Genomic DNA, 21,912 nt, shown 5'->3' on the forward strand with positions numbered 1-21,912 from the left:
ATTAAGAAATTTAAAAAAAAATGTAATAAAGATAATTTGACCATAATACTTATATTCTAATTATTTATGCAGAAAACAATAAAGCAATCCTTTGTTCGACGTAAAAGATAAATTTACTAATAAACTTTAAAGCTCTAAAAACCGTTCGCATAAATACTTATCTAATCGAAGAATGAGTACATTATTCGCAGTAATAATTACATAGCATAAGGGAATTCTTAGCCGGTCGAAGCCTTAGCGCAACTGAAATTATTATCAACATTCAGATTCTACGTATTTTATCTTATCCCAGCGATATTCAATACTATTTACAGATATAAGACACAGTAAACACATAAATTAATAATTACTCATTACGAATAGGAAGTGCCACACAAGACGCGTGTCATTTCCAAAATGGCTGACAATTGTTTGGTAGCAGTTCTATTGTTGAGTTTAATAGTAACAATTGTAGGTGAAGGTTGCGTGCCGTATTCATTCGAAGATGATTTCTATGGATCGTTTTCGAACGAAATTGGTGTCTGTAGGGGAAGGTTGATGTGGAATTTAGGTAACTACTCGTCAATCCCCGTGGATAGCCCGCATCGCCTTAGCACCGTTTTTGTATCACCTAATAATCAACTAAGTTGCGTCTCATCGTTTACCTTCCCAATGACGGCCCGTGGCGTTGTTGACGTGAATTTATACATGGATCCAAATTCTCAAAGCGACCAGATAACTGTTATTGTCAGTGAAGTGGTGGAAGGTGGTGTTGATGCTGCCCTCGGAAACCAAATGATATCCGCCGCAAGTCCAAACTTCGTGACCGGGTGGCATACGTTACGAGTTAACTTGACAGGATCCGGGACATTTGTTGGTTATGTAAGTAACAATTATTATCGATTATGCGCACAGTTAGGATCTTGTAAATCATCATTATCATTACAGACGTAAGACATCAATTTTTAATGAAAACGTTAGGGCAGGGACTGTATTTAGCGTTATCCGACGATAACAAGGTCATGTCCACCTTGTGAATTATCATCCTATGCTGCTCTGGCCGGTCCGCGGTCTCCACTCGTAAAGTTCTGCTTAATGCCCAGCGGCCATTAGTTCTGTGCTCTATTTGGCCACTGCCATTTTAAGTTACCAATTTGCTGGGCTATTTCCGAGAGAGAAAACTCGAGCATAGTTCTCTCCACTGCCCGAAGTCAGAGCTTTGTATTCCACAAATATTACATTTTCAAATATAATGAGATTTAATTCCGACTAGATGTAGGAGTCCAAATAGATGAAGGAGCCCATCGGTATATTTTTTTAAAAATAAACCTATCACTTTTGCCAGTGGGAAGAAGACACGATTCTAAAAAAAAACAAATGTCCATAATTCCTAAAGGACAGTTAAGGTAATTAACAATAGAAAAAAATTAGAACCTTGGTTAGACTTGTCTCTTGAGAAAGCAAAACATTACAAAGTGTAAAATCGCGGGAGGCTGTGAGCTTCTAGCCGGTCTTAATAGAAATGGAGAAGGTCTACTTTCAGCAGTGAACTACCTACGGCTCAAATGATGTCGGTATTGATGATAATGATACAAACAATTGCTTCTATTGCCAAAGAACCGTGATTTTCAGATCCGACATCAGTAAATGTACGACATAGAATGCTATCAACATAGAAAAGTGAAGAACATTTATACCTATTCGTCTATCGTTAATTACCTAAATATTAATACAATAAACAAATAATTTATTTCAAAAGACAGGGTTCTGGAAAATTCCAATACACCTATTCGCCGACATTCGTAATAAAATTATACGACATAGATATGTTTTCTATTACAGTTATCAAAATTATTATAGTTATAAAGATAAATTAAAAATAAGCATTTATAACCCCAGTTTTATTCTACTTCATAAAACTTCAATTGGATACAATGTCCTTATAGAAGTTTAATCGCCGAAGGTTACAGATATTTGTTTGACAATATAAAGACGGATAAGTGTAACAAGGTACAATAGAACCAAACATCGCTTGCTAAATAATTAAACATAAGTAACTAAATCACATTCCTTCATCTTAAAATAATTAAAAACATATTTGTAACCAAATTTAAGCAATACATATTTGAATAACTGAAACAATATACAAAGCATTCAAATATAAGCCGCAATCAAGGGTTGACATGTTTTTAAAAAATTATGCTGTGAAACGACATAACACTACGTCATAAATCATATTTAGGAGACCTCCTATTCAATACCCTCAAGACCGCCACTTTTTGTCTAGTTGAGCTAGATTTCTTTTTTATTATTACTTCTAAAGGTCGCCAAAAACACTTGATGCAGGCCGCTTCTTATCTATCCTATTATACTATATATTTACGACAATATACAATTCAATACTTGAAACGATTAAATAATACACGTTATAAAATATCTATCTGCTATATCTATGTGCTGAAAATTAAAGTAGAAGAAACTTACGTGTACAATACACATAAGTTTCTGCTACTTCTTAATAAAAATATTATAATAGTTATTCTTACTTTCCTTTTATTAGATAAGTTATTGAAATTAAATTTATGAAACAAAACTACAATTAGAACATAAAAAATATATCATAACTTTAGACATAAATAATCATGTCATTCATATTATAGTTATATGCCATATAAAACGTATTATTGAAAACGTCGCACCTTACCTTCATTAATATTTAGCGATAATATCTTCCACGTCATCGATACAAAATATAAACATAGCATAGTGTAATTGCCATAACAAAAATGATATCGGTCATATCAAATGTGCTATTTTTTTTTTATTTCAGGTTTCTCTTATTGGGATGGCAGCAAGTGGATCCATAGTCTTCGTGGATTCCTTTCGCTATATACCACCGCATTATGATGCTGATTTATGTGTCATATATAGTGAAATTAACGATATAACCACAACGCCTGTTGATCTTACTTCTCCCGATTCAACGGCAGATCCTACTACTACTACTACTATAGTAGTTCCTACAGTTATAACTACCTTAGTTCCTTCCCCTCCAACTGCCACACAATCTACCGAATTTCCTATAACAACGGAAGATGGTACTTTTCCCAATGGAACTGAATCAATCACAATGTCTAGTTTAACTAGCCAAGAAACGACAACCGTTACAAACACAGTATCTTCATCTGAAGCTCCAAGTACTAACACAGTAATGTGGACTACTGAACAGAATATAACAACTGATACACAAACAACTGCCACTGCTATCACAACAGACTCCGAAGAAAATGCAACATTAACGACACAAGAAGTTGAAACTGATACGACACAACCCTCTGATATTACTACCGAAGCAAACACTATTTCAACTATATACGAAACAACAACTACAGATGGGTTCAATTCAAGTACCAATCAAATGGAAAGTTCTGACACCCCATTAACAACATCGCAAATGGAAATAAGTACTGAGACATCTACTCAGTTAAATGTGACAGATTGGGGACCTTCCACACCACCACAGGAAATAATAAGCACAGTTTCGTCAACATGGGAAACGACTATGTATACGCCTAATGAGACGGATACGGATACAACAACGTGGTCAAGTTCAGATCATACCTCTTCCTATGCTTCCAGTGATTCACCAACTAATACACCCAGTACTGATACGGACGGACTACGGACTACGGACCCAGGCAATTCTACGCCTGAGATTACAAACGAAGTAACAATTACACAAACAACACAAGAACTTACAACAGACCAAAATGTTAATACTGGTACAACACAAGTAACTGATACAATGAGTACAACAATGTCATCAGTTATCAATACTGAAACGACCACAGAAGTAATTTCCACAAATTCTCCAGATATATCAACTTTGAATATAACTGATTCCACTACAGTTACACAATACGAAATTACTGATTTTATATCTACAACCCAAGAAACCGTCACACAGTCAACCTACACAACTGAACAAGAAATATTTACTGTTACTGATATCAGCTCCACCACACAGACTGAAACTACTGATTCTGTGGCCACCACTGACTTCGATCAAACCATACAGACTGAAATTACCGATTCTGTAGTCAATACTGATTCAGAGGCTACAAATGACTTAGATTATACCACACAGACAGAAATTACTGATTCCATGACCACTACTACTTTGGAACAAACCACAGAGACAACTGCTATATCAACGGATTACACGGTTATAGTCACATCTACCCAGAATGCAGAAAATAGTTCGGAAGCAACAACGCAATCAACAAATAATGAATATAATACACCTGAACCAACAACCTCGGCAATTACAAAAACTGAGACGGAAACGGTAACTCCAACACTTGAAGAGAACTCGGAGACGACTACAAAACTTAGTACTACCATTGGAATGGACCAGTCAACTAAAGACGAAACAGATTCAAATACTAATCCTGGAAATCTGGAAACAACAACCCATATTCCAAACACAACTCTAGGACAAGTAACAACGCAATCAACAAATAATGAATATAATACATCTGAATCGACTACCACGGCAATTACAAAAACTGAGACGGAAACGGTAACTCCAACACTTGAAGACAACTCGGAAATGACTACAAAACTAAGTACTACCGTTGGAATGGACCAGTCAACTAAAGACGAAACAGATTCAAATACTAATCCTGGAAATCTGGAAACAACAACCCCTTTTTCAACCACAACCCCAGGACAAGCAATAACGCAATCAACAAATAATGAATATAATACACCTGAATCGACTACCACGGCAATTACAAAAACTGAGACGGAAACCGTAACTCCAACACTTGAAGACAACTCGGAAATGACTACAAAACTTAGTACTACCGTTGGAATGGACCAGTCAACTAAAGACGAAACAGATTCAAATACTAATCCTGGAAATCTAGAAACAACAACCCCTATTTCAAACACAAACCCAGGACAAGGAACCACTGATTCCATAACTCCAACGGAAAGTCCTATTGTCGAAAACCCCGACACTGGCTTTTGGACTCCCTTAACTATCTCACTTGTTGTAATAATATCGTTTATAGTGTTGGTTATAATAGCTATATTCTTTTACGAACTAGGTAAAAGAATGGGACAAAAAGAAAATGACCAATATCTTTATGATGAGTTTGAAAATCTTCCGAGGACTATTACTGTTCCAAGAGTGACAAATATGCTAGCAGAACCGTATAACTTTAACAAAAAGATCCCCGTTTAAAGTTGACGTACGTCAAAACATATCAACAAAATCTTAAAAAGTATAGCACAATACATTGTTTTAGTAGCAATAAATATATTTGAAAATCAAACTCAATCGTTTCTCGAATAATTTAATTTTTACTTCTTTTTAATTATTTATGTAAGTGAAGATTAAAACGATAATATCAGATTTCTGAGTTTGATTTCATTATCTATTCGATTTCGTTGATGTATAATTTATTACTTCTGCTTATATTAAAGACCGTCAATATGAGATTAACATTTCTTAAGTACCCTTTTCCTGTTTTTTTTTTCATATAATTTAAATGACGCTACTGATATCAAACAAATTGATTAAGATTATAATTCGGTGCGAAAATTAATAAAAAAACTAAAAAATAATAATAATACATAATGATTGTTTATAAGTATAAAAGCTTTGAAAATGTACAGCTATCAATCTATGTATAGTAAGTAAACTGGATCCAAAACATATTTTTAAGATTCCGATTAATATACGATAAATTTAATTTTTGTTTTCTATCTGTTCTAGCAGACTATCAGAAGTAATTTACCTGTACCAGTGGAAAAACATACTATATATTCCAAAGTGCTCACTTTATATAGATCCCAATTTCTTAAGAATCTTTCCATGTCTTGCCATGGGTTACTCGAGGGATGTGCCCCACTGCCACTTCAAACGAGCAATTCTTGGTGCTTCACCAGTGATCTTGGTTGTTCTACGGATCTCCTCATTCCTATGTATGCAAATAGAAATTTAGTTTCACATAATATCCGTAACTACTCAAGCGCTCTTACTATTTGTTATAAGCTCTGGTTTGTTCTTCCTTAAAACATTGAAAATAGCTTTTCCAACTTTTAGGCACAAAGGTCTATTGCAAAACAAAATTGACTACTTAGACGTTCGTTAAACACATAAATCTCTTAGATATAAAAAATAGCATAGATTATAATTAACACAAAAAATAGATAAGAATATAGTTATTTGAGTATTTTATTGAAAATAATAATTAAAAAAATCTCAATGCCTGTTTAACAACGAAAATGGAAATTGTTTAAAAAAATATATTTTCAATAGAAATATATCAGTAAATTACATCTTCAAATAATCACTAAAAAAAATAATAAAACATATTCAAAATCAAAGTCAAAACGCCTTCATAATATGACATCACATTACAATCAACTATAATCTTCAGAGAATAACTAAAAAGAAACTCAGTGGGGTTTGTAATTGTTTAATACAATATTTGCATGATTGTATTAAACAATGTTCGATGAAATTAAAATAGTTCATTTCCAAACACCTTCATTCTAAACACGCTCTGTAAAAGAGCATTATTCCTTTTGGCAGAACCTGTGTTTAACAAATTTCTTTGATTTACTAGAAGATAAATTTACAACGTGTTCATACCATAAACAGAATGAAGTTATTGATTAATTTCCATTTAGTAATCAAAAATAACAATAGTCATATAGTACTTTTCATGCTTTTTCTTTCTTTCATCCATCATAATATCATTCACTCCATAAGAAATATTGTCATTCAGTTATCGCCTTTCCTCCTTCTTCTCCATTCGCAAAGTATCACAGATTATTTATTAAATTATTAATTCCCAGTTTTGTGTTTTGACTTTTGTATCTCACATTTAAATATGTTCTACAACCAATTTATTATTATTCATTTTTAGTACACTGTTATCTATTCTTAAATAATAATGAATGTTTAACAAGCGCGGTATCAGCGCCATCTATTAACCACAGAAAAAGCTAATATTTTGGTATATGTTATTCACACATTCGTTGTAACAAAGAAGTGATAATAACAACGATTAGTGTTTAATCAGTATAGAATTCAGATTGATGATGTAACCACTAGTATGGCCTGAAGTGCAACAGGACACGCATTAACAAACGTCGCCACAACAAGCCACTCACACGCCGCGCGACTGCGTTAACGCTTCATGATATTATACCCGCAGGCGTTTAAATAGCTACGTAATTCTGTCAATAGCATTCGTATCAGCGTTATATATGAAACGATTGTGCGGTTTATTTCATTGAGGATTACTCTCTTTACTCTTAATGTTCTCGAATCCTAAAATTCTAATTGCAATCGTGTAACTATTCGTTTCAATGTGGGCTGAAATGACGATAAATCATTCGTTTCATCGTCATTTCAGCCCACAGATACCCACTGCAAGGCATAGGCGTCCCACGAAGATATCTATGTGGGGATAAATAATCGTAAGCCGGTTGCCGTTCGCAGTGTTGTACTTTGGTACGCAGAGGACGCTGCAGCACATCCACTGAAACTCGTTTCTAATTAGTGGCAATCCTATATTATTAACGCACAAAGTGTGAATTGTATAAAATTGTATCCCAGTAATGAATCCCGCGACCTGCGTTTGCATATCTTAGTCCACCACTAGTCTACCACTGCTCGTCTTTAATTTATCTGTTGCCATCTCCAGTAAACTATACTATGCATAAATATAAAATGTATATCATATAATTTTAAGCACAATTTTAAATTTTGAAAGAATGTGTATGTATGTATTGAAAAAATTATAAATTTTACTACATGGTATAGTTTAGTATATCATGTATTGTATTATATAGAATTTTAATTGTGCCGCAATTTGTGGCCGCATCACCTAGTAATATAGGAAACGTTTATAAAAATCAATATTCAATTCTGAATAATTTATGCACTTATTTAATTAACTATAAAGTAGGCTTTAAGTTTAATTGACACCGGTTTCAATATCAGATATGTAGGGGGTCTACCCAACACGGAAAAACATGGCAGGCATACGACAAAAAAGTTTGAGGAACTCTGATTTAGAATATACTTTGAGGCCCCGATCCTGTTAAGATGGTCGAAAAATGGATTTTACAGGCCGCTACCAATCGATTCCGTTAAAAATCTACGGAGTATGCCTATGTCCAGTAGTAGACATCTAACGACTAAAATTTTGAAGATGATTTGGGTCCAGAGCTAATAAAGGAGACTACAAATTTTTTGAATTTTTCCGGTTTGGTCAGGTTGTAAATTCAGACTAAACGTGCGCCTGTCGAGATTGAACCTGCAACCTCCAACCATACATCATAATTCCAATAATAGCAATAAACTGTTATTGTTTAAAATTAATTTCCAATAGCATATTATAATAATCGAGCACTATGTGCCACTACGTACAGATAATATAACAGTTAGTTATTAATAATAATAAATTTTGTATAAATTAACAAATTAATTATTAGAGAGATACATTAAATTGAATTTGCATTGTGCAAACATAAAAGTGTCTATGTTTAAAAATTACATCCATATGTCAGTTGAAATTTAAATAGAAATATGATTTTTAAATTATTTGATGATAATCTAAGTTACTACTGTCGTACGTATACAAGCAGTTATCGGAAGTGTTACGCTCGAAGTTGTTAACGATTGTATATACCTGGGACAGGTTCAGCTTCTTATCGTCCAAAATACCGCAATGGTCACTTACGATGGACCTTATATGAAGGCTCGAGGTCACTTGGCAGCATCGGAGAGGGCTATGTTATGAGTTTCGCTGCCAGATCGAATCAGAAATGAGGAAAACTGCGGGAAAACCAAGGTCACCGACGTAGATCGAATAATTGCTTGTCTGAAGTGGCTGAGGGGACACATCGCTCAAGCAACCGGTGGCCGTTGGGGCCGAAATGTTCTCGAGTGGCGATCACGAGCCGACATAGTTTAGATCGCCGGAAGTCGCTGGATAGAATCAGTGTAAGACCGATTTATTATTGGCTTAAAAGAATAGTAGAATCAAGATTATTATAATTATCACACTGGTACATCTTTTCTGTGAAAAAACTTGATAACACAGTAAAATTATTTTTAACATGAAATTCTTGTAGGCGTTCATAACAGCTATTTTAACTCCTTAAATGAACACAGCTTATGATAATTAACGAATGATAAATGGCGCCAGACAAAATAAGGTATTATTACGAATAACACTTATGTCAGATTTACTGACACATAATCAATGCTCATTATGATTATAAAGTGGTGTGTAAAGGCCTGAGCCTACGGTCCAGAGGGAAAACATGAGTTTTGCTATCTGAAAAGTGTTTCAGGCTAAGCGCCATCTGCAGATTAACCCCTCACATCCACAGACTTTTTAAATACCTATAGAGAAACAGTGACCATCGGGCACAAAGAAATTTTTTTGATTATCAGCTACATATATTTATGTCTACCAGTTGAAAGAAAAAAATAATCTTAAGCTTTACTTCATCTACAGTTCATATTATGTCCTCAACCTAAGTCGCCATTTTATACCTCCTATTTAATAAATAACTATTAACTGCTCTTTTGAGATTTTTTTATCTCTCTCTAGGAGCTCTATTAAAATTGCCGAAATGACAAAAAATACGTAACAAACTTATGACTAATTATTACGTAGATATCGCCTCACAACTTTGCCGTTAATCTTTTGACAGGATGAAAACTTTATTATTAAGGTCTACGAAAAACGCTAGACTGAAGTTGGCTTACAACCAGTTCTATCGGAACTCACTTTAACTTGTTTACTTGTAAACAGAGCTTAAGCGTCTTCAGCCGTTAATGCGCTATCACATTAAACCCAATTATTATATATTTATAATGAACAAAGCCGTCATCCTCATCATTATTATTGCAGTGTAAGATGTCCACAGCTGGACGTAAGACTCCCATATAAATTTCCAATAGCACTATCTTGAGGCGGCCTGCGTCCAGTTTTTCAATAACCTTTTCAGGGGCATTCGTCCACTTTAAGAGTAAACGTCTTACCCTGCCCTTAGCAGATTTTCTGATTCAAAATCCTCGTGCATATAGAAAATTGTGAAAAGAAGATTATTTTTTTTTCAGCTATTCGAAAAATTAAAAAAGAGTGATTTCTCTCTAAACAATTATAGTCTCTGTTATTATAAATACAATATTTACTATCTCGTACAAGAATTTTGTAAGTTTAATACCAGGAATTTTTGTTATTATAAAAATTATTATTTTCTTGGTAAACCCGGCAGTCGTGATCCTGTCAATTATAACCTACTACTCTTTGTAATTAATTATTGCAATAAAATGTCATTTACCTATCGGTTTTTCACGTATATTTAAACTTTTTAAATATTTTGTATAATGAAACTAACTATACAAATTATATTTCAAATATTTTTAAATAGGCATTATTTTATATTTACTGGCTATTTATATTAAGGAAACATGTATGTCATATAAGCATATATGTATCTATACCTATGTTTTAACAGTGTATTAATCGTAAAATCGGCGCAGGAGTAACAATTTAAATTTTCTACGTGAAAAAATAAATATACCTACAAATTTTCATATCGTTCGGTTGAATAGTCCAGGAGATAGTAGACATGTAACAAAGAGTTTTAATAATGGGGCCACCATTTAAACCTTTATCATGGGAAAAAAACTTTGACGTCAAAAATTAAAGTACTTCTCAATTTTCATGATCGTCGCTGAAATTGTCAAAAATATTAATTAAAAGTTTTAAATTCTTTACATTCCACGGATCACCGTGCGAGTGCCGGGTCCATTTCGCTGCAGGGAGAAGAGAAGACCCGGTGCTGTGGACTTACAACCCGCGTAACAGATTTTGAGGAGCCGCCCTCATAAAGCGTTGGCATTCACCTTCATCGACGAGACTCCTTTTCCTTTCGTAACTAAAATTTAAAAGATTCTATCAATGCTGTTTTGGAATCTCGTTCCAGATATGAGGTGCGCTCTTAACAGGCGTAAATAATTTAGAAGATTGTAGACAGACTTCTCGTCTTCTCTCCCCTCTTTTTCCTTCCTCATGCGCCGCGTGCAAATATGTTCAAATTTAAAAACTCTATTAGTTTTGACACCGATTATCTATGCGAAGAATTTTTTTTTTTTATTTAACGAAGTAGTCGCCGCTGAAGCCTGTGAATATTGTTACAAAACATCTTCGTATCATCAATCATCTACAAACTCTATGAAACACAGTACTCTTATAAGTTGGCCGGATAGTTAATAATGAATCAATTTCCTACCTATGGCCGTTCTTTATTGATATACACATATATATATACTCGATAACATGAAATAATTTATTCTTTAACAATTATCAAATTCAGGGCTTTGTAATGAGTAATTGCACAATTAGTTTTTCAGTATTTCGCTGACCGATGTTTAAATTTACCGAATTGCCACAGCGCGTAAAAACCACAGAGGTAGCAGTCGTTCGTTTCGTTGCCACAACATAAAGTAGATACGAATGGGTCAGAAGAAAAGAAAAATATTTACGTTGCTAACAACAGTTATCATTAATATCATCATAATAGCCTATAGACACACATTGCAAGGGGTATGCTTCCCCCAAAGATTGCCACTAAGAACGGTCTAGCGATGCCCGCATCCAGATATTTTTTGCGATCTTTTGATCCATCTAGTTGGGTGCCTAACCACTCTGAGACCACTTGCACGTAGTCACCGCTCGAGAACCTTTCGGTCCCAACGTCTATTAGTGGCATGAGCGATGCTACTTCAGACAACAATGCCATTATGATATTCCTTCAACTTAACAATTTTTAGATTGTGTGATCTGCAAAATACATAGTTGCAGCAATAAGAAGGTAAGATAATGACTTATCAATGTGGGGAATCAATCTATTATGATATATTTTTATGTTATTATCTACGTGTAATAATTTACTCGTTGACAACACAGCTGGTAACCACTTATGTATGTCAATAAAGGAATACTAGAGAAGCCTGATTTTGTAAAGGCTAAAATGAGCTTGGGCTTTTCTATAATGGCTCCCTTCAACTAAAAACTAGCTTCCAAACGCGCCCTTATTTGCGAAGAGCCCATAACAAACATGGACGGGTTTTTTGTGAGCACTTTAATATCCTTAATACAATTAGCTTGATAATAATAATAATCTAATAATTTCAAACACCTTATATTTTACATGTTCATATACATTTTGATAAAATAAATTTTCAATGTTTTAGATGGTAGATAATATTAATCTAACTACAAGTTTGAATATCTATCAAATATAGCGCTTATTACTACTAAATATCTTGTCAAAACTTCTGAAATAAAAATACAAATAAACAAAAATAGGTAATTACCGTGGTATCCTCTTCAAAACGTATCAATGTATAGATGGCTACCACTATTACACAAATATGCAGATATACTCGGTAACATCTAGAGGAAGGCTGATAACATACAACACTTAGCTACTGCAACATGTAAACTAAGAAATAATCTCCTTAAAGAAATCTCAAGATTGAAATCGCGATACGATCTACCGTTTGTAATGGACAAAACACCGCCCCAATAGATTATCAACGATCGATCAAATTCTCACATCGATAACGTTATCTAGATCATAACGAAACGCCGATAATTTAATCACCTCGTCAATTAAACTCCCTTTGCGTATAACCGTCTTTGCGACACAACTATTCGTTAACTCGAAACAATAAAGTAAACTTGTTAGCGTACACGTACAAATGTATAGAATATATTTTAAGAAAATCATACGACCAATACGATTTTTTAGATAGAGAAAAGTGAAAAAGGAAGCAATTTTGAATCGACTGATTAACCATATGTGCGTGTGATATGACGATTAGCATTTATTATACTAATCTTAAGAGTTTTTACTTTGATTTAAACTTTATTCCAAGATTAATATTTAATCAGACTGATAACAAGTGCGAAGATTCATTTTAAATGTAAAAGAATGAGATTCAAGTGCATAGTTTTCATTATTATTGGAAGTACAATTGCGTTTGGTGAAGATTGCGTTACGTATAATTTCGAATATGGTTACGAAAATCTTTTCACTGATGATGAAGGCGTTTGTGCGAATATGATGACATGGCAAATCGGATATTATCAAACTCTTTCTATCGACAGCCCTGATCCAAACAGTAAAACGTTTATATCCCCCGATAATGAATTAAGCTGCACCTCTTCGTTTATATTTCCTATGACATCCGGTGGCACAGTTGAGGCAAACGTCTACATGATGTCCAGATCTCAAAGGGATCAATTATCACTTGTGGTAAATGAAATCGTACCAGGGGGTAACAACGCGACCGTAGGCAATACAATGTTATATTCAATGGATCCCAACTATGTAGACGGTTGGCATTTATTAAAAGTCACCCTAACTGGACTTGGAACATATGACGGTTTTGTAAGTTTATATATTATTAATTTACATGCTCATTTAACTTAGATAAAAAGATTTAGAATTTATTACATTCTTTGTTTAACAAATTTTAATTTAAAATTTCAGATTTCATTTCTAGGTATATCAGAACATCTATCCACAGTCTTAATTGATTCATTTCGCTATATACCTCCTACACTAGATCCGGAACATTGTGTTATATACCAAAACCTTACAACAACAACAGAGTCAAATACTGATATTACAACGTTAACTGTATCAAATAACTCAACTCTTCCAGAAAATGAAATGACGACTACTATGTCTACTTTTTCTGAAGTAACAGATATAGTTTCGTCCTTACCAACTACAGACTCGACGCAGACTGCTTCTGAAATGACTACCACCACTACAGATAAAACTGACAACGAAACTATAATAACCACCAATCTAACTGCCAGTGAATCAACAATACCTGAGATCTATACAACAGAAAGTTTAACTACACCTAAAGTTACATACCCAGATGTAACAATTACGGAGCAGGTAACTAATACAGAAAAATCGTCTCTTTCTACAAGTAACCAAACAACAAACGAGTCATTGATGACAAACCCTGATGATGTTAACATAACAACCGTAACAAACTATTTTCCTACAACTTCGGTCACCATAACTATGCAGACGGATGATATTAAAACAAAAACCACTTCAGAACAAGAAGTAACCGAAATGTATAATTCCACAGAAAAAACAACATCACAAGAAGTTACCAGCCTAGAAACAAGTACACAAACGCTGGATGTAAGTACTGCAAATATTATCACTACTACAGTATACCCCGAGAGTACAGTAATAAGTACCACTTTAAACTCTACCACTTTGAACGTTACTACTGAAACTACAACAATAACTAGCGAAATTGGTACAGAAACAAACACACAAGATATTACTTACACAGAAGGAACAACTGAACTAGGCGGAACGACCAGCGATTTAGACTATACCTCTACAATAACGAGCACGGCACAAGAGAACACCGTTACCGTAATTACCGATAACACTGAAATCTCAAATTCAGAATCAACTACCTCACAAAGTGTTATTAATACTGATTACACATCGCCTAGTGATATGACTAGTACATTTTCTGATCAAGAAACAACAGTTTATTGGAGTACAAATACAGTAACGACGACACTAAATACTACTAATTCCGCAACAACGCAAAATCCAATATTTACTGAAAACACAACAGAATCAAAATTTACGGAAACTGAAATCACACAAACTGATATGAACACAGAATCGGCATCTAGCTCTATTCATACTAACACTGAAGAAACGAGTTGGACAACTGAAATAACAATGTCGTCTCAAAACTCTACAATTTCAGAAAGCACAACAGTTTCTGAATTTACAACTCAAACAGCGACAAATCAATGGAGTTCTACCAAAGATGCGACATCAGACACGGAACTTACTACTCCTAATGCAATTTTCACAACGAAATCTGAAATTATTAGTACAACCAATGAAACAACTTTAACATCTTCTACGACGACGTTAGAACCAAGTTTTGAAACAACTACACAAATTATAACAAGTACTGAAGCTGCATCGGAAAATTCACCTATTGTTACTACAGATAAATCAGTAACGGATTTAATCACATCATCAGATAATGGTGAGAGTGGTGAAATTAGTACAACTATAGAAGAGAACACCAGTGGATCGACAACAAGAACTGACACTACTAATACTCAAAGCAGTACTTATAAAGAAACAACTGAGTCGGAGAGCACAACGAAGTACGGCACAGATCAGGAAACTACGTTACCAGAACTTATTACTATAACCACAAACGGTGTTACTGACTCCGAAAGTATAACAACACAACAAGTAACAGATGACGAATTAATAACAACACAAAACGTAACTTCCTCAGAACCTAGTGAGTTCTCTACAATAACAGATGGCACTAATGCTGAAACAAAGACTACATTAAGTTTTGTCACGGGCACAGACACAACCATAGCATCAGGTAATATATAAATATGAGCCTTTTCATGTACATTCAGCTAGTTTGTCATTTCAAGTAACTTATGAGACATCATGTATAAAATCATGTGACTATATATACAACTTTACTGAAATATTAACTTGTTAACCTAACAACCAATGTTTCAGTGTCCTAAATATTTTTAAAGCTAACCTTAACTTTGCGTAGCGAAATTCATCTATGTTCCTTTAGTATATTCCTTTACGATAACAACTTACAAAAGAGAAAGTTCCGTTAGCGCTGCAAACCTTGGCCCATGGTGGGTTTTACCCTTCGCAAATTCTGTCTGCCTGTTTAAAGATGGTAAATTTTCCGACTTATCTCAAACTTTTAACTTTTATCCTATAGCATAGCATTAGCATTCACTTTAACAGTTCATCCGTCTTCTTTCACAAGAGAATTATATTTACTTAACTTTTAAAGCTATGTTAATACTAGCAATAATTTTCAGAAATAACTACAAATGAAGAGGATAGAGAAAAAAGTACCATTTCTACATTTTCAACTTCTGAATTTACAACGGGCATCATTGATATGCTATCTACCACAAGTGAAAATGCTGAAACAACAACTCAAATCGCAACAACGGAGACATCGATATCTGACAATGATCCCGGCTTTTGGAATCCTTTGAAAATAATTTTGTTAGTCCTCCTACTACTAATACTATTAGTGATTTTCAGCACGTTTTTTTACGTGCTAGGTAAAAGGATATCCAAAAAGAAAATAGCCCAAGAGTATGAATCGTTTGGAGATTATGGGGATATACCTAATCCCATCGTTTTGCCCAGGGCTCGAAGGCATACTGGATATAGCTACAGCAATATGCGATAAATTCCCAACTTATTTAATTTAAAAATTATAAAAAGGAATACGTCAGTTTTATTTAAAACACAAGCATTTATTTTTTAAGAATATAAACATAAATAACAACGATAATGTTATACCAACTTTAGTAGAGCCTTGCGACCCTAGGTTGCAGGTTCGATTCCCCGGGTACAATCTTACATAATGCACACTTTGTGTTTTAATTGTATAGGATTGCTTTGTAGATAAATAAAAATAATTGAATGATGCTACCATACTGCAATTGCCAATTCATCTGCCAAGCTTGGCGATTACAGTATATCATTAAGGATGGCCGATGCCTCGCAGTGGACGTCTATGGGCTGAGACGATGACGTTAGGGTTTCTAAAGAAAAAAAAGAGGTTTGGTAAAGATCATTTCATTGAAATATTGTACGACGGTATACAATTTTGCCCTAAAGAATTAAAAAAATTCCAGTAACAAAAATAATTGTTTCGTTTAATATTCCCTTCTTCATTAGAAGTACATATTTTGTTTAAAATTTTGTAATAAAATATCAACTAAGTTTTTTTAAGCAAAGAACGTCTCATCCACTGCTGGTCATTGGCCTCACCCAAAGATTTCCAATGAGATCGGTTGGAAGCGGTGTATATCCATCATCTTCCGAAAAGTAAAAGTACCTTTACTAGTAATTAACTTTGTGCAAATAATTTAAATATACATATTATTCGAAGTTACGTTGATAATTCAATTTTTGGAAGAATAAATAATTCAAGGAATATTATAATATTCCAAAATTACATTTTGCTTGAAACTTATAAAATCTTAAAATGATTTCATGTTTATGATATTAGTTATGGTTTTAAAATTCTTGTGTAATTATGATGCTGTTATAAGTGCTATAGTGTATTGAAGTGTGTTAATACATTTCACAAACATCCTTCTATCGAATTAAATATAAATTGGGGAACCTTTCCATTATCAGATGATAAAAGTTTAATCTATTGATCGTAATCTTTAGATGCCGATATATATCAGTGATATGGGGGCTTAAAAGGGTCTGTTTTACATTATCAAATAATAAAGCGATTTCTTTGAAATGCTATTTATAACATATATAGTTAAAATGACTTTTAGAAAATTCACTTTTAATACCTCAATAATATGAAGAAAAAATATTTTTCTTTAAAATAAAATTAACTTTTAGGGATTCATATAATTGTATTATAACATAAAACTCAATATAAATTCAAAAAGGGGTCAACAAATTAAATACGTAATAAACAGTACTGTGCAGAAGAAACCCCAGTTGTCACGTGTACATTTTCAATTATTAATTGCCATTGCAATTGTAATTCAATCGTTAAGATTGTTCTAACCGGTCCTATTGATAATCTATAGGGGAATCCTATGACCTGCAGAGGAGTTTCTGTAGCTCAATAAATTATCAACTGCACACATTTATTTTATAAGTGCACAATAAAAAATATCTTTCCTATTTTAATGATAGTTTTAGACCTTCATTCAAATCTGTTGTATGTCATTTTTTATTTTTTGAAAGATACTTAAATAAAAATATCGCCATAGTAACAATTGAAAGTACATAACGCATGTCTATTTATTTAAAAGTTACGAATTTTTATGAATGGATATATATTTAATATTTATTAACATAAACAGGATCTTTATTATTTACTACAACGTTCTAAAAACAATAATGTGGTGTTATTAGGTCCCCCATTAAGTGAACCGATGACGGTTAAGGCTTTGGGAAGTCGCTGAATGAAGGTAGTACAAGACCGGTAATTGTAGCGATCTTCGAGGACACGCTGACACGGTGATGATGGAGAATTATAATAATAAATTCACATCCAAAACAAAATAACTTACTGAAGCGGTATTAAGTAGTTAATACTACTGTTTATTGTACTATTAACAAGTTTTGATATGGCGGCAGGTAGCTTTTTCAACAGGCGGTCTTATCGCCCTAAGCCATCTCTACCAGACATCCTTTAGATGTAGATGAGAAACATGAAAGAAAGGGCAGTTGAAGGTGTACATAATTATAAAAAACATACTGATATTTCAAGTGAAATTTAAATTCAATTTTTTTTTTAACTTATCCCTTGTTGACGTTGAGTTAAATATACTAACTTTTTAAATAGAAATGTTTCATACCGTTAAAAAATAAAGGAAAGAATTTAAATGGTACTTTTATTTATTTTTTATGTTGTAAAATTATGTATCTAATAAACATTAAAATAAACTGAAGACGAACACATCATGCCCGAAGTGTGCTATTTTCTATTCACAGCAAATGTTCAAAACTACTAACAATTATCCAACGCCTTGAAGCATGTTCAAGTATAACCAATCATTCTTTATGTAAAGAACTGGATTTATACCTTAGAAAAATCATAATACATATCCACAATTACATAGTTCTGCACGGAATTCTAAAACACGAAGTAATTTGCAAAACTTGTTACAATACAAAAATACATTGTAGCAAAATTTTGAATTAATTCTATTATACACATTGTACTAGAATTTCGGACTTATATGATAGACATAATGATTATAATCCACGACAAGTAACTTTGCACTACGAATTTTAAGCTGAATTTTCTGATAGACCTAATCACGTAATGTGATCAACGTTGTCTCTGGACTATAGTGCTACCGGAACCACTGTACCGTGCATTAACAAAGGGCGGCGAGGGGGGAGCTGAGGAATAAAGAGCATGAACCTTGAGAGTTAACGGCGGACTTGCGGAATTAAGCAGCAGATACTTCTTGTACTTAAGGCACAGTACAGCGGTTTTGGTAGAACTATAACATAGCATAGAAACTGGAAGTAAAAAACTGAGTCGGGAAATGAACTGGGACTAAATTAATGTGAAAAATTACGAAATACGGAAGACGGTGATTACTTCATTTCAACCACAACTTCTTGACGGCAAAGTTAATTATACATACATGTAGATTCCGTGGTACTAATATATTTAACTCCGCTAAGTCATTAAGCATATCATGTAGTGGCACATAAATAATGTAAATTCAGTGTATACTGTATAATATGAATTCACAACTAACTTGGTTAGCCAAATAATTAGCAAAAGCAATATTTTCGTGTTTGAATTTAGTAAATAATATATTTAATTTTGTGTTAACGCCATCTATCCAAAAATAACATATCAATTTTGAAGAAAATTTAAGTTTTTATTTTAATAATAGATGGCGTATTAGTATATTGCAAAAAATGAAAGAAAATAATTTTGTAATAATAATTACGATTAAACAATATAATAATATTTTTTACCTTTTCAAGTTTAAATATCATCTAAGTGAATATAGTAACAAACAGTAACAAACCTAAATACATTATTTGGTATAAATGAAATTCTATAAAATATCAAACAATAGTATATTAAATAACACACATGTAACAAAATATCAGACAACATTGATAACCATTTTCAGTTGCTATTGACGTAATAACAATATAGGTAAAGTACGTATCTTGATTATTACAAGACTGTTATAATGTATTTGCAATGTTTTTTTTATATCAGAACGAAATAAAGAATGGCTTGTCAGTCGTTTCTTTATTTATAAAGGTCGTGTCCATCTTGAAACGTATTGACAGAATTTATTCCAATTTCTCCATGCTATCCTATCCTTTGCTTTTTTTCAAGGCATAAAAAGTAAGCAAGTAGGTATAGAAAGTCCAGTTATTATTTTAACTTAATCTAAGCAGCGAGTAGGTGGTTTTTTGGTATAAATGGCTCCCCTTTTTAGGACGTTTTGTTTCCCCCTGCCAATCCTGCTATATGTGTGGGGCAAGGAAATTACAACTCAAGTAATTTTTTTTTTCAATTTATATATATATATTTCACTTTTTCCTTTTATCCTTCACTTTCTCTTATATTACAATTTCTTTCTGTCTTTCTTCACACGAAGGGACTTATTAATCCACAGTTGAGAGAACATTATAAATTTTTTGCATATATAGATTTCAAAATATAAAATTAACATCACGTTTGCTCATCTGTTTAAGGTTTAAATTAGGGAGCCTTATTAGTTCAGAACTACACCTTCTTTATAACAAAACTACTACATTGGAATTGCATTATTTGTGGGTAGAAATACATGACATTACAAAGGTTGGGCCATGTGAAATTATACAAGTTGGGCAAACTTTAAAAATGCAAAAAACAAAGCTTAAGAAAGATTTTGTATATTTATATTATAGTAAATTCATGGAAATTGCAAATTTTAAAAATACCATCATATCTAATACGGAGATTTATGGCATATCGCTCATGGGATAGGCAATTGTTAGCGATTGTTGCATTCTTCGGTTTATTAGCATAATCGTAGCTGTCGTGAGATCTGGGTTCGGCAGAGAACCCTGAATGTTCCCTCGTCGTGATATCAGATTTCCAAATGCTACAGGTTAAGAAATGCTAAAGAAACGTTGTATGTATGGGATGTCGCGCCATCTTGTTGGAACCAGTTCGTGCAAATTTATGTATTTGTAGAAATAAAAAATTACTAAAAGTTCTTAACGGTCCACCCTGTTTTAAGGATCAATTGCTGGCCGCCTATAAAAAGTCATACGCATATTACTTTGATAAATATGAATTATATATATATGTATATATATATATGTATATATATATGTATATATATATATATATATATGTATATATATATATATATATGTATATATATATATATATATATATATATATATATATATATATATCAATTGTACAACATAAACCAAAATTCAATCATTGTTCAAAATTATTGTAAAGGAAAATTAGTTATATCAAAATCAATAATATAATCGTCAAATCACGGACTATATGAAACAGAACTGTATTGATAGCGAGTTGCATTAGGAGTGTTATCAATATTTAAAAACTATTTACATGTCTGATCAAATGCATGGCTGGACAATGAATTTCCTTTGAAAGTGTGATAATATATAAGCGGTTATACTAGAATGTGGACACAAGCCGCATACACTCTCAAGGCTAAGAGAGTAAAATAAGGAATAACATGTTATACTCCAGAATCTTGAAAAGTCTCTATGTAAATTAGTAGATCAAATATTGATCTCTACAAAATAGAATATTAAATTAGCACGAATATTTTTAAAATTACTTTTGGCGAATCTATATAACCAGTAAGAAAAGTACCAATATATAGCTACTTCCGCTGTGCAGCAGTAGTCGTGCAATAAAGTGTACCGCCCGCCAGCCCAGTGATAAATGCGCATGCCGATTAGTGTCAAACTTTGTGTTTGGCATTAATCGGCATGCGCATTTGTGCGGAAGTGGCTATATATTGGTCTTTTTCTTATTTAGGATGGACTTCCGCAAAATAACGCCTGATTCTATTAAACTATATAACCGGTTTTATAATTGACCACTTACTTACCTATTCAATTTTAATCTATAAAAACGAAGTGGGTTCCGTCAATTTTCGAAATACTTTACCAAATCTTAATACTTATTATCCGCTTGTTATAACAGGTTCAAGATTTTAAAGTTATATTTAATACTCAATTACT

General features: G+C 33.0%; 2 protein-coding genes and 1 long non-coding RNA gene across 3 annotated transcripts; 2 read left to right on the plus strand and 1 right to left on the minus strand.

Moving 5' to 3' along the window:
* Positions 1-372: 372 nt before the first annotated feature.
* LOC137923500 (mucin-22-like) lies at positions 373-17,475 on the plus strand. The gene is made up of 6 exons (XM_068766760.1): positions 373-861; positions 2,810-3,761; positions 11,011-11,017; positions 12,984-13,482; positions 13,585-15,502; positions 15,972-17,475. The coding sequence occupies exons 1-6, from the start codon at positions 397-399 to the stop codon at positions 16,352-16,354; spliced, it is 4,224 nt and encodes a 1,407-aa protein (XP_068622861.1). The 5' UTR covers positions 373-396; the 3' UTR covers positions 16,355-17,475.
* LOC137923482 (mucin-22-like) lies at positions 3,671-5,362 on the plus strand. The gene has a single exon (XM_068766742.1). The coding sequence runs from the start codon at positions 3,785-3,787 to the stop codon at positions 5,228-5,230; it is 1,446 nt and encodes a 481-aa protein (XP_068622843.1). The 5' UTR covers positions 3,671-3,784; the 3' UTR covers positions 5,231-5,362.
* Positions 5,836-12,508, minus strand: LOC137923483 (uncharacterized). The gene is made up of 3 exons (XR_011107558.1): positions 12,404-12,508; positions 10,803-10,962; positions 5,836-5,969 (listed from the first exon to the last, which is right to left on the minus strand). It is a non-coding gene; the product is annotated as an uncharacterized lncRNA (long non-coding RNA).
* Positions 17,476-21,912: the final 4,437 nt, after the last annotated feature.

The sequence above is a fragment of the Battus philenor genome, unplaced genomic scaffold (assembly GCF_028537555.1).
Source record: "Battus philenor isolate CCGP_79_NKW_IND1 unplaced genomic scaffold, ilBatPhil1.0.hap1 SCAF_21, whole genome shotgun sequence".
NCBI classification, from domain to species: Eukaryota; Metazoa; Arthropoda; class Insecta; order Lepidoptera; family Papilionidae; genus Battus; species Battus philenor.

Coding starts and splice junctions, on each gene's coding strand:
- LOC137923500 (XM_068766760.1), top strand. CDS start 397: ATGGCTGACAATTGTTTGGTAGCAGTTCTATTGTTGAGTTTAATAGTA. Junction 13,483..13,584: donor TTGGAACATATGACGGTTTT/GTAAGTTTATAT, acceptor TTAAAATTTCAG/ATTTCATTTCTAGGTATATC. Junction 15,503..15,971: donor AGACACAACCATAGCATCAG/GTAATATATAAA, acceptor AATAATTTTCAG/AAATAACTACAAATGAAGAG.
- LOC137923482 (XM_068766742.1), top strand. CDS start 3,785: ATGAGTACAACAATGTCATCAGTTATCAATACTGAAACGACCACAGAA.